At 40.5% G+C, this 12647-nt stretch overlaps 1 protein-coding gene across 5 annotated transcripts in view; it reads right to left on the bottom strand.

Moving 5' to 3' along the window:
• ZNF827 (zinc finger protein 827) overlaps positions 1 to 12647 on the bottom strand; it is a 100630-nt gene that overhangs the window by 52597 nt on the left and 35386 nt on the right. For all 5 annotated transcript variants that reach the window (XR_005601757.1, XM_039550850.1, XM_039550851.1 and 2 more), the window contains exon 4: positions 7985 to 8456. Coding sequence is in view for 4 of the 5 variants with exons in the window: in XM_039550850.1 (XP_039406784.1) it covers positions 7985 to 8456 (472 nt within the window). In the remaining variant the exon portion in view is untranslated. The remainder of the gene's footprint in view (positions 1 to 7984; positions 8457 to 12647) is intronic.

The following is a 12647-nucleotide window of genomic DNA, read 5'->3' as shown; positions in this document are numbered from 1 at the left end:
GGTCACTATCACTCTCTACAACTCCCTGACAGGAGGCTGTAGCCATGTGGGGGTCAGTCTCCTGTCCCTGGCAGCCAGCGACAGGACAAGAGGAAATACTCCCAAACTACGCCAAGGGAAGTTCAGGTTGGTCATCAAGAAGAATTTCTTCCAGAAAGAGTGATTAGACATTGGAATGGGCTGCCCAGGGAGGTGGTGGAGTCACAATCCCTGAAGGTGTTAAGGAAGACTGGACGTGGCACTCAGTGCTGTGGCCTGGTTGATAAGGGGGTGTTTGGTCATGGATTGGACTCAATGATCTCAAACATCTTTTCCAACATGACTGAGCCTATGAAGTGACAGATCCAGAACGAATTGAGTTCCCCTCCTTTCTTCTGTCCACCTTTCCCTTTCTCTCCCTACCCCATATGAGCTCACCCTCAGTGACAGCACATGCTGCTAGGAGCCACTGCCTCCTCACCCTTCTGAGCCATCATCCAGGCTAACAGTGATAACCAAAACCATGTTGGTAACAGGTCAACCAGCACAGCATCAGCCATAATCTAAATGAGCTCTTCATGAGATATGCATAATCTGTGTGTTTACAATGCCTCACCTATGAGAAATATAAAACATAGTCAGGGTCCCCCAACCCAGAGGAAGGCCTGAAGGTGTGCCTTTGGCAGGATTACACGAAGGAAAAGAATCCCAGACTGTTGTTCTTACCTCAGTCACTGATTCTGCCTACTCTAGCTGCTTTGTTTTGGACAGAAGAGGGAATTAATAAATTAGGACAGAAGTAGAGTCTTATTTCTTTAATTAACTGGCAGCACATTCCTTGACCGATGTTTTCTAAAAAACAAATGTCTAAACTGTAGATAAATCACAAAAATAGAAGAGTTATTTGCCTTACTTTTCTTCCGCCAGAAAACAAAAACAAAATCAGACAACTACTGGGTCAGTTTCAAGCCAATTACTCCAATTAATAGGGTTTTTACTCTTTCTTGAAATAAGCAGATTCTAATGTAAATGAAGCCTAAAACAGAAGGACAAATAAAAACGGGGTGGTTGTCTCATCTATCAGATCCATACATTAAAGCTAGAGGGGGAAAAAAACCCACAGCATAAAAAAGACCCCCTAAACAACAAAAGTCCCCACCACTCTTGCCTCTGTCCCATCTTGGATCCACAACTATGGACAAAATTGGTAACACATGGGAAATAGCAAGTATAATGCATCCACTAGCCCTTTTAGGGAAAACAATAAACAGATGTAATAAAAAAACATTGCAAATAAGGGAAATAAAAGTTTACTATGACCAGTTTTTAAAAATCCCATGACTGAGGATTCCTAAAAAAATTCGAACTAGACAAGAATTAAAAAGAGTATGTTGAAGATCATTAAAGTATATTTGAACAACAAAATTATTACTCCCCAGAAGGAAGAGTATCTTCCACCTACATACAAAAATAGATACACACACATCTCCTTAATTTGTATTTAATTTACATTCATTCTGAACAGCAGTGAGAACAGAATGAAGGATGTGTTGTCTGCAGACTGAATAAAAAAACCCCCAGCAATTTAATTTTGAAATACACAGCGAGGAAACAAAACAAACCCACATAGCAAATGAAACCAACAGGCAGAAATCTCTCAAGCATGGTGGATAATGCTCCATTTGTTCCATTCCATATCCAGAAAAAACACAGATCAAAGAATATTCCAGACTGCTGATTTTATCTTCCCGGCAACTGGAATCATTTGAGCCATTTGGCAAAAGTAGATGATGAAAGTTGTAACACTTTCCTGAAACTGCCAAATGCCACAAGAAAAGCTTTGGGTATCTGCCACTAATCTGAAATGCTCTGGTAGAAGCTGCTAACTCCATCAGTCCACTTAAGAGGATTTCTAAATGCCCAAAATGTTTATAACTGAAAGAGGAAAAATGGGCTGATTACTTCCAAGCCAAGCTCAATATTACAAGTCACAATCAGCAAGAAGTTGGTCACAGTTCCATCTGTCTGAAAGAAGATGAGGAAGAAAACAGAATCCACAACAAAAATTCTGCCATGAAAAGGCCATGAGAAAAAGCATCCACGGAGTCTGGGTTGAAGGGAACCGTGATGACAATGACACAGTACATCACTACACCTTCGTATAATTTTATCAGTGATGCCAGACTACAGCTACAGAGATTAGAGACCAGTCATGGCTGAGGAAAAAGCTAACTATCCTGATCATCTTTAAAGCTGCTCTGTGTTTAGGGAGCTGGAGTCAAGCAAAATGAGAGACAGCAAAGGAGAATGACCAGGCCTGCTGCTGTGCCCTCAAAATTTCACCATGTTCTAATCCAGGTGGAATGGAGGAATTAGGCAAATTGCTAAGGCAGGTGTAGAACCACACATCTCTCCCAATGCCCCAAGATGTCTGCTATGCAGCCAAAGTCCCACAGGCTGAAAAAGGCTGTAGCATCAGCCAAGACCATCTCCTCCTTTCCAGGTAAAAACCAAAACAGCAGCAGAACAGGTAAGGTTGTGAGGAAGCTGGAGAAAAGTGAGAGAGGAGTGAAAGGAGCAAGGAGGAATTTGTTGCTGATAAGAAAGAATTACTTGCAGTATGGGAATGTCTTCTCTCTACAAAGGAGCAAAAACAGAGGAGGAGAAACACCACCAGACCGACCTTTGTATTTATTTAAGAAAACAAAAAACAAACCAAACAATCAGAGATGATTGAACTAACAGTGTTTTCAAATCCCATTTTGGATGGATGTGAGAGAAAGGCTCATGAGCTCGGACTTCTGCCCAGAGTAATGGTGTATTCAGGGAAGCAAAAGAGCCATCAGCCTAGTCCAGTCCTATACTCCAAATGTGAGAGCTTGTGTAGATGTTAAACCTAAATTGTAAGCACAAACTTGGTCCAGAATCATATTGCTGGCTTCTTTTAAGTTGTATTGGACTGAGTGCACAAAAAAAGGGAGTTTCTTATTCTGCATTTTTAATTGCTGAATTAAAACAGAGACTACACTGTTTTATCTTGCTAAATTCTATATATTCCTTCAAGCTGTAAAACATGACGGGTGGGATTTTAAGGATGCTGGGAAATTGTGGTTGCAAGACTAGAAATTGCTGCAAAGAGATTAAAAGGGTGATGATACATCAGTAGCAAAAACTAGAACAAGATTTTATTTGCCTAAGTTTTAAGTAGATGTGCTATTGCCCCTTCACAATTTTATTTCAAACAAAAGGTCTATATGGAAACTAGGAAAACGCAAATCTGGAGAGACTTCAAAGAGAGAACATGATAACGTCAGGGGTATTTACACTGACAGCAGCATTATGGGATTCACAGTATTTTTAAATTAAGGACATGGCTCAATAATTGCCAGTCCTGTGCACTTACATATTCTAATTGAAATTTTACATTCTGACATAAACTACAAATCCTAAATATAGACAGTGTGGTCTTTTCTTTGGAACTTGCTACTCAAATACATCAATTATGGCAATTTAATTGGACATGCTTTTATTTTATTAAAAATAGCTGTTCGAAGACTTCAAGCCAGCCAGTTCAGTACTGTCAATGGCAAATGATAAAACATTTCAAATTACTTGTGTTACCTTTAAGGAATGCAGTAATTTTCGAGAGCCAAACAGAACATATAATCTAAGTGATTACTTAGCTTATCTACTAAAACACTGTACATAGCTGTCTGATGATTTACTCTTTCATTATTCCATTAATGGAATCAGCTAATAAAACATGAACGCGGAGCCCAAATATTTTGGACAGTCACCAAAGTCCCATGGCGGCTTTATTTCCCAAAATAAAGACTTGACTCCTTGCACGACAGCAGATATGACTTAAACTGGGAGAAAAGAGTTTCTAATTGATTTAACACGGCCAGCCCCAAACCCTCAGCATTTTTGCTCCTTCCTCCTGTCTTTTTTAAAGTTGTTTCATGCAGGTAACTCGGGGAACATAAAAAGAACAGCAGAAGCAAGGCACACTTGATACCACTCCACAAGATGAAGAGACCTGCTTGCTGGAGCAATGCACTTGTTTAAACACAGAGAGGTGGGGAGAGAGGCCAGCAATGAAGGATGTGTACCAATTATGTTTCCACACAGAATCCCACTGAGAGCAATAGTGCAAGAATCCCATTCATTTTGTTGGGATTCATTTATTTCCGAATGTTAAAAGTTACTGCAGCACATAATGTAGCCACAGTAATAGCATCACTAGGGTCCACTGGCCATTGTAGTTTGGATCATTGTGAAAGACATTTTTTATTACCAAAAAAACCCCCAACAAAACCCAAGCCTCAAAAGTGGGTGGAAGGACACCAGTATTTAAAGAGATGTGCTGTATAATGTCTGCCACTGAAACCCTTGAAACAGGAAAACCAAAAACTCTTCAAATTAAGATACGAATGCTGTTAGAAAGTTTCAAAATGGAATTAATGGACTGGGGGAGGAAAACATTCTGGCAAAGCACTGATACAGCAAAACACTGGGAAAACTTAAAGTGTACAAGCAAGCCTCCTGAAATCAGAGGGGGGAAGATTTGAAGGTAAAGACATGCCCATGCTTAAATACTCCTCTGTTAATGTGTTAAGAGTCATCTGCTAATTGTTTTTACAAATAAATCTGAATGAAATTTCAGAGAACCCTTTTAAATTTCTTGTGAATTTAAAAGCCTCCCCTACCTTATACTAGGGCCTAGAGAATAGAATCTGGAAAGAAAATTTCAAAATTTGTTCTAATTTTTAGATTTACATTTGGTGATTTGTGTTAAGCATTATTTCATAAAACACATAACTGAAGATCTTTCTAGCAAGCAATGGCACAGAATTGGGGATGAAGTGGTCTCCAAAAGGTCCACACCAGTATTTCTCAATCTCTTTAAATCTAAAGCTCCCCTGAGCCTCTCTGAAAAAAAAACGAGTGGCTGTTTTGAGCAGTGTCACCATAACTCATCTCTGGCCCACTCCAAATCAGGTCTGTCTTTGAACATCTTTATTTTTTTCCCCAATTTGCATCTCTACATCTTGCTGCTTGTTTTTGTTTGGATGACATTTCTTGCCACTGCTTATGACATCCCATGGTCCACTGATTGAGATACACAGATTTAGTCCATCTTACTGCCTAATATGTGACCAGCCATAAACAGGCAGCTGTTTTTACATTTCTCCAGCGGCAGAGATGCCACAATCTCTCCAGCCAAACTATCACAGAGGTACAAATACCTCAGCTTGGGAAAGATTTTCCTAATGCTAACTTAAACCTTACAGCAATACGGTCCTGTTACTTTTTGTCCTAATTACAATGATTTTATGATTATTTACTATAATCTCCATTCTCCTGAAAACTGTGCGAAGGCACATGGAAAACAAAGAGGTGATTGGTGAGAGCCAGCGTGGCTTCACCAGGGGCAAATCATGCCTGGCCAATTTCGGTGGCTTTCCCTGGTGGACAGGGGCACCTTGTCTACCTGGACTAGCGCCAAGCATTTGGCACTGTCACATGTGACACCCCTGTCTCTGGAGAGACATGGATATGATGGATGAACTTCAGCAGGTTTCCCATGCAACTGGAAGTATACAAACTGACACCAAGCAAAAAGAGGAGCAATAAACATTGGCAAGCAAAAATAAATGTTCATTTAGAACATCAATATTCAATAAGAATAAATGCCAAATTCTAGAAGTCTTTACATCTATCTACTGCTTCCTTCTTAGCCACAAGGCCTGTCAGAGAAGAAAATTAGATTGTTTTGACATAATTTGGTCTCGAAAAATCTGTGTTAGCTCTTACAACTGGCATATACAATTTGAGATGTCAAAAGATTTATATCATTGGAAAGGTAGGGCAAATAATTGAAGCTCTGATGGGCCTAACAAGACTGCTGTAATAAAGAAATCACTCAAAGGAACTCCGTTCAGCAGAGCAAGCCGTCAAAGCTGCAGCTAATACTCAGCCAACTTGCTAAAAGAGAATTACTTCTACTCCAAATTTATGCACTCGGTATTGAGGAAAGCATGAACTAAATGTATGGAACACAATATAAATCTCAGAAGAAAAGAAATTCCCTTCCTTCCGACGTTGCTCTTTTGGTGTAGCAAATTTGGTGACTGGCAGTACGTTTTAATCCAAATACGCGCACTTCCGAAATTACAGATACATCTCGCTCCCCCAGCGACTTTATAACATGTTGCTAGGTAACAGTGCATACAAGTCAGGTTTCAAGACCTTTAGTAAGTCACCATAAAATAACTGCATAGGCCTTTTGCATGAATAATGTACACTTGTATCTTTTCTCTGATGCCAATAGATCAGACACTGAAAACATGACCGTCCGCCAAACTGGGAACAGTTTCCCATCAACTGCTACATGAAAAGCTGCACACCAAATTGTTGCATGTTCTCTCAGTGTCCAGGCTTTCCCCACTCTCCTGCACTCTGCTCTCATTGCTGCTACACGCAGCCATCATGAGCACCACCCTCCCCAGGCCAGCCCTGATGACGCGCAGAGCCTCTTCATGCACAGCAACCCAAATTTAAGATCGACATCGGAACAACAACATGTGTGGGACAGCTGTTTGACAGTGCAAGATGGATTTCATATCAAGTCCAAATTTGAAACTCAAGTACAGAAATGTACAAGCAAATCAAAACAGACTCATCCTGCCCGCTTTTTGTCAGTCAGAGCAATAATTTATATTGACAGATTATTTAATTTTTTTTCAGGGGTAAGTCCTGTGGCTTCTTCCAACCAACACAGCAAACCATCTGTGCCAGCCCAATTCACCTCCTGCTTGCCCTCAGCTGTTTTCTCTTTTTCTGGCTGGCTTCATGAAGCCTCAGTCTTGATTTCTTGTATTAATCCATTCTATTCCATTCCTCACTGAACTGTGATCCCAAAGGTAGAAAGATCTGGGAAGATGAGGAGAGAAGGATTTTCCTAAACAAATGGCTGTGTTTTCACCAAGGCTGGGCATTAAGACAGAGCTATTTTCTTAGTTTACCTGACAACAAAATTTGCTCAAATATAACTTACTTTCCATTTAAAGAAGAAAGCTGACATTATTTTCTATTGAAAAGGTTACCTTCTGTCTCCAATGTCTAAAACTTCCCATAAGGATTGAGATCTCCTTGTGAAACAGAAGTTTCTTGCGTGACATTTTTCCTGACTTCTTTCTCTTCAAAAATTCAAGGCCAATTTTGAAAACATTTGGCATAGAACACCTCCCCAGCATATCAACTGTTCTGAACTATTCAGTCAAATCAATAAAAGAGCACATAAAATATAACAGATCCACCCTAAACACATCCTACACTTCAGTCTCACATATGAATACCATTCTTAAAGCAATAATCTAACAGTGAGAAAACACTAAACACATGCTTGGCATTAGATATGGAGTTCAATTAAAATAATAATAATAATAATTAAAAAAAGAAAAGCTGTACATGAATCTCTAGGACAACTCTTCTTTTAAAAGTGTTAACAACAAAACCCAAAAGCAGTAACATTCACACTTCACATGTATTTACTACATAGACCTCAAATACTATTTGGAAAGGAAGGTGACCAATACTTTATTGGTCCTTTTTAACAGATGGGTAAAGGCAGAGAACTTAAGAACTGAATTTTTGAACATGCTGGACACCTTGGTGACCCTCAGTGATTTCAGACTAGAACTACAGGTATTCAGCATGCCTGGAAAACACACCACAAGAGATTTGCCAAGGTAAACGCTAATGAACATGAAAGCCTGGATAAACAGTTCTCACTCCTAATCCCAGCAATTAAACAGCAAACCCCCTCTCTTCTCACTGCTTCCCCTCTGCCCTCCACCATACACCTCTTCTATCAAAAGAAACAAGGAATTATAAGTTAAGAAGGTACAATTTTTTCTCCTTGCAATTCCATGACTTAACAAACCCAAGACAAAGTGTCTCTTAGCTCCTAAAGGAGCAGTCAATGCTGCTGCTCAATTACCTGACAGCTTCATAAGAAAATCTGATGCCATCTTGACAGAGATATCTTGGCTGAATAGTGCTGATGCTGTATTGGCCACAAAGTCAGAGGAGTCTTTCAGCTTTGTGTTGTTGGGGGCTCTGTCAACAGTGCTAAGAGCAAAAGGTGCAGCTGAGGCGCCAGTGTCATCTTTGGGCTCTTCTTTCACCAGCAAAGGTGGAACCCCCCCACCAGGCTGCCCAGCCACATCAGGTGTTTTGGATACAGTGAGGTCAGGCCCTGCTCCTTCCCTCTGTGGTCCCGGGCAGGAGTCACTGTTTAGCTGTGGTGACCCCTTCACCTCAGTTTCTGGCATTTCCTCCTTCACTTTAGACTCTGTCCTGAGGAAATGTTGATGGCAACGCATGTGGAGTTTCAGGCTGAAGTGGCGGGAGGACGTAAAAGGGCATAGCTGGCATTGGAAGGTCTCACCCCTGTCTTGGTGCTGATGAACCTGGTTCAAGAGGTGAAAGATAAAAGCATATATTAAGCCAAGCAGATTAATAGCATTGTAGAAATCTCAACTCTGCATTTCTCACACCATTTAAAAAAAAAGAAAATATTAACTAATGAGTGAACTCTTCATTCTGAGCACTTGGAAAGTGGTCGGACACCAAGAACAGTAGGATTCTTTCACACAAGTTAAAGAACATAAACATCAGACTCAAGTGAAAACAAAAAAATCAGGAACATCTGTTTCTGCAGCTTGGAAATCATGAAGTCTGCTTTGGATCAAACATCCCTTACAACCAGATCCTGATGACCTGTCAGTGCATAAAGACTTCCAAGCTATAACTAATAGCTTCCTTGATTAAAAAACAAACATAACTCTGTGCAACCTAACTAATAAAAATTGTTCAGAGCAACCCAGCAAAAAAAAAAAAACAACCCAACCAGTACAGCAATGTCCATCATTGATTTATGTATCATTAGAGTAAAAACACAGCACCTGGCAATACTGAGGAGCTATTGAAACAGTTTGCTGCAAATTAATTCTGCCAGAAAATAAACAGCTCTTCTATGATAAAATGGAAGCACGAGAGATGGTGTCTGCCATCTCTCTCTGTCTAGTTTATCAGTCAATTAAGGATCACAGTTAATCTTACTGCCCTCATATTTTGACTACAGGCTCTTTGTCACAGAGCCTGCATGCTCCAGTATGAATACAATGCCTGGTATCCTCAGGCTTGATCCTGATTACCTTTTAAAGGGAACTCCATCCATCTGTATGTAATGGCTCACATATTATATGAACAGACACACTCATTAAACTATATAAGCTATATACATATAATTACACAATGTCTTGCTTCATACAGTACTCATTAAAGGGAAGGAACAACTGAGCCCAGCATAATAACAGCAGGGCTGTTGAAAAATCTTTTCGCTATGGCTTTACAAATAAATTTTAAATCCTGACAGCAGCACTCCAGGCTACTCCCGGCAAAAAAGCTGGCAAATGCATACATTTGTTCCTTACTAATAGATGAACATGTGATCAGGGCACACTGGCACCAGCTGAGCTCCACACATTCGCTTTCACTTGTGACTCAAGTTGGTTGGAAACATTTCAGTGAGACAGATTTTTGTTGGAAAATGGCAATTTGTTGAATGCAAAATATTTCACCTGAAACATGGAGAGGTTTGATGAACTCTTGGCAGACAAGGTGTGATTCCCCTACCCTACTGAATGGCACTCTTCCTTCTCCCTGCTACCTGGGCTTGGCTCAGAAGCAGCCAGCTGTGCCAGGGATCCAAGGCTTCCTGCTACAGCCTGGGAGTCCAAAAGCCCTGAGGGCAGCAGATCTACTGAGGGAACTTGGAAAACCTAGCTTTAGCTAAGGCTTTCAGCACCTTCCAGTCTCCTGCAGAGCTGAGATCTAGATCCTGAGGGCCCTGGTGCAGACACTGCAGAGCTCCGGGGTAACGGCAGCATCTCCCAAACAGGGCTCTGGAAGAATTCAGGCTGGACTCTCCTGTGGCTGTAGACTTGGCCTGATTCATTTCCTATATAGTAAGAAGAATTCAGTCACAAGCTCAGATCCAGGATTTCCAGCTCTACACAATCCCTCAACTCAGGTCTGCTAAAATGTGAAGCTGGGAGATGTCCCTCTTTTTGTACATTTTGCATTCAGTGAAGACACATTTCACCAGTGCTGTGTAGCTTTTCATTCAGTGGTTCTTTGGGGGCTCTGGAGGTGCTAGACAGATAGCAAGAGAGAATTTCTCTTGACCAGAATGAAATTCTCAATACTGTATAAGCATGACATTTACACACAAAGCAATTCTGGAATCTTATAATTGCACCTGACAATGACCAAAAAAAAAAAAACGAAAGTAGCTAATGCTAACCTAACACAGATTTAAAGTAATCTTGCAGAAGAATAGCAGCACAATAAATTCTAAATATTAGTAGCAGTTTACAATGAAAATGCCAAGCAGATTGCCTTTCTACACTACTGGAAGTAGGACGGTCTGTGAGCACAGCAGTGTGTAAGCACTCTTCACAGAGAACACCAAGATGTACTCAGGGCAGCGAGCACCCTCACCATGGCAACTTTATCTCTTACACCCACAGATTCTGTGTGCCAGGGTTTCTCTCCAGGATCCCCTTCAATCAACATGTCCCTGCCTATGTATTTAACCACATCTTCCAGAGGCCCCTATCACATCCATCAATACGATGCCTTCAGAAGGCTGTCACTGCTGCAGGCGGGTGACAAAGCCTGTGTGGGAGCCCACCTTCTCTCCCTGGGAGTATGGCACGCCACCCCTACAATATCTTTTGAGAATGGATGAAAATAGGAGCCACTGATTCATCTGATTTGGATTTTTTTCTCCTGCCCAAAGACAGTAAATTCATCACCAATGGATTTCTCATAAAATAAAGAACGTTTATAACTCATAGCCAAGAAATGACAGAGTTCAAACCCAAACATTTTGGGTATTGAAAGGAAAAATTTTAGATCTAGAAAAAGAAAAAAAACCCATTAAGCCAAATATTTACCCCCAAATGTCCAGAGTCTATTCCCACCAGAAGATTTTAACTTCTATTTTCAAAAATAAATAATAATAATTTAAAAATCTGAACACTAGAGCAATTTCAGCTTTGCTTTAAAGGAAAAGCTGTCCCTTATTTGCCCATTCAACAGCAGCTAAAAAAGCCAAGAATTGCCACTCTTTGCCATTTGGGGGGAAAAGTCAAGGCAGCAACTACTTGCTGCTGAATAAAAAACAAGAAACCCTGTAGAGCTACACAGAAAACCACAGGGGAGATTCAGGCCACGCAGAGTTACAGTCCAAAAAAGCTGCCTGCTCCCTCCAAGAGGCAGAGAATGGCTCTTACACTGTGTTAATGCTACCCAAACCATCAGATGTCTTCTTTAGACTCAAACAGGCTCTTCCTGCAAGAACCACAGGCAGGAGGAGACAAGAGGGCAGCTGGCAGGTTTTCCCCAAAGTGCCAGTCTGAGCCCAGCTGCTGCCAGATTTGGATGTCTCTGAATTACGTTGCAACAAACCACAGTGCACAACCTGCTCATACACAATGCTTCTTTCAAAATCCCATAAAACTACTGTTTGACTTATGCCAGAACCACTTAAGGGCTTCTGGCTTCAGAGTTTATTTCCTTTAACCACGGATGTTCTCTTTGACTTACCAAAGTACTTGTATCGTCTTTATTTTAACCCTACAGCCTGCCCAGTCTCAAATGATATTTTGTGGTTCTGCAGTTTTTTCAGTGTGTGCTTGCTATGACACATGCAGTAATTTTCAACAACTATAGTGTCCTCACGAACTTTATGCCCTGTTTGAGGACTTGGGTACAAGTTATCTATTAGTCAAAAAATTTTAATTTTTGTTTCTCTCAGTTTCTCTTGCTGCCTCCTCATTCTCATGTTACAAGAAAGAAAAAAAGAGGCCGTTCAGTTTATCTTCTCTATCAAACATTATTCTGATCACACATCTCTCACCCTCCTGGCAGTCCCATTCTTTTCAGCTTCTTTCTCCAAAGGGAGTCCTTTCTTGCCATCCCACTAATAATTTTCACTGCCAGCTTTTAAAGCCCCTTCCATTCCCATATCTTTTTTGATGCAGTGACCAGGAGTGGCAGCATACCATATGCTAATAGTAACATTGTTACATTTTCAGTGTTATTTCTGTTTTATTCTCCAGACACTCAAATATCTAATGTGCCAAGAAAAGGTTTTCATTGAACTGTCTACAACAATATCCAGATATTTTTCCTGAGCAGTTACAGTTCATTATATCTGACAGCCAGGTGCATTATTAGACTCTGGTTTCCAAGGTACAGTACCTTCTATTTGTCAACAATAACTTCATTTGCCCCCTTGTTTATCAGCCAGCCAGCCTCCTTTTGTTCCCTTTCAAGATTTGCTTTTCTTAATCTCAATTCATGCACATAAGGTTGTACCATCTATAATTCTCTTACCCACAGTCATCACTGTGTGTAGATCACATTTGCTAAAATATGCACAATTCCACTTTTAGTAATGGAACACCCCTCTGTTAGCCTTTTGTCATGCTTAAAATTGCTAATTCCTTCCTACCCTTTGTTTTACCATCTCTTGGTGAATTTCTAATTTGCCATAGTACATCACACTGCTTAATTTATTTGGCAGCTTC

The sequence above is a fragment of the Corvus cornix genome, chromosome 4 (assembly GCF_000738735.6).
Source record: "Corvus cornix cornix isolate S_Up_H32 chromosome 4, ASM73873v5, whole genome shotgun sequence".
NCBI classification, from domain to species: domain Eukaryota; kingdom Metazoa; phylum Chordata; class Aves; order Passeriformes; family Corvidae; genus Corvus; species Corvus cornix.
The sequence above is the reverse complement of the archived record's forward strand: the minus strand, read 5'-3'. Positions and strand labels throughout refer to the sequence as shown.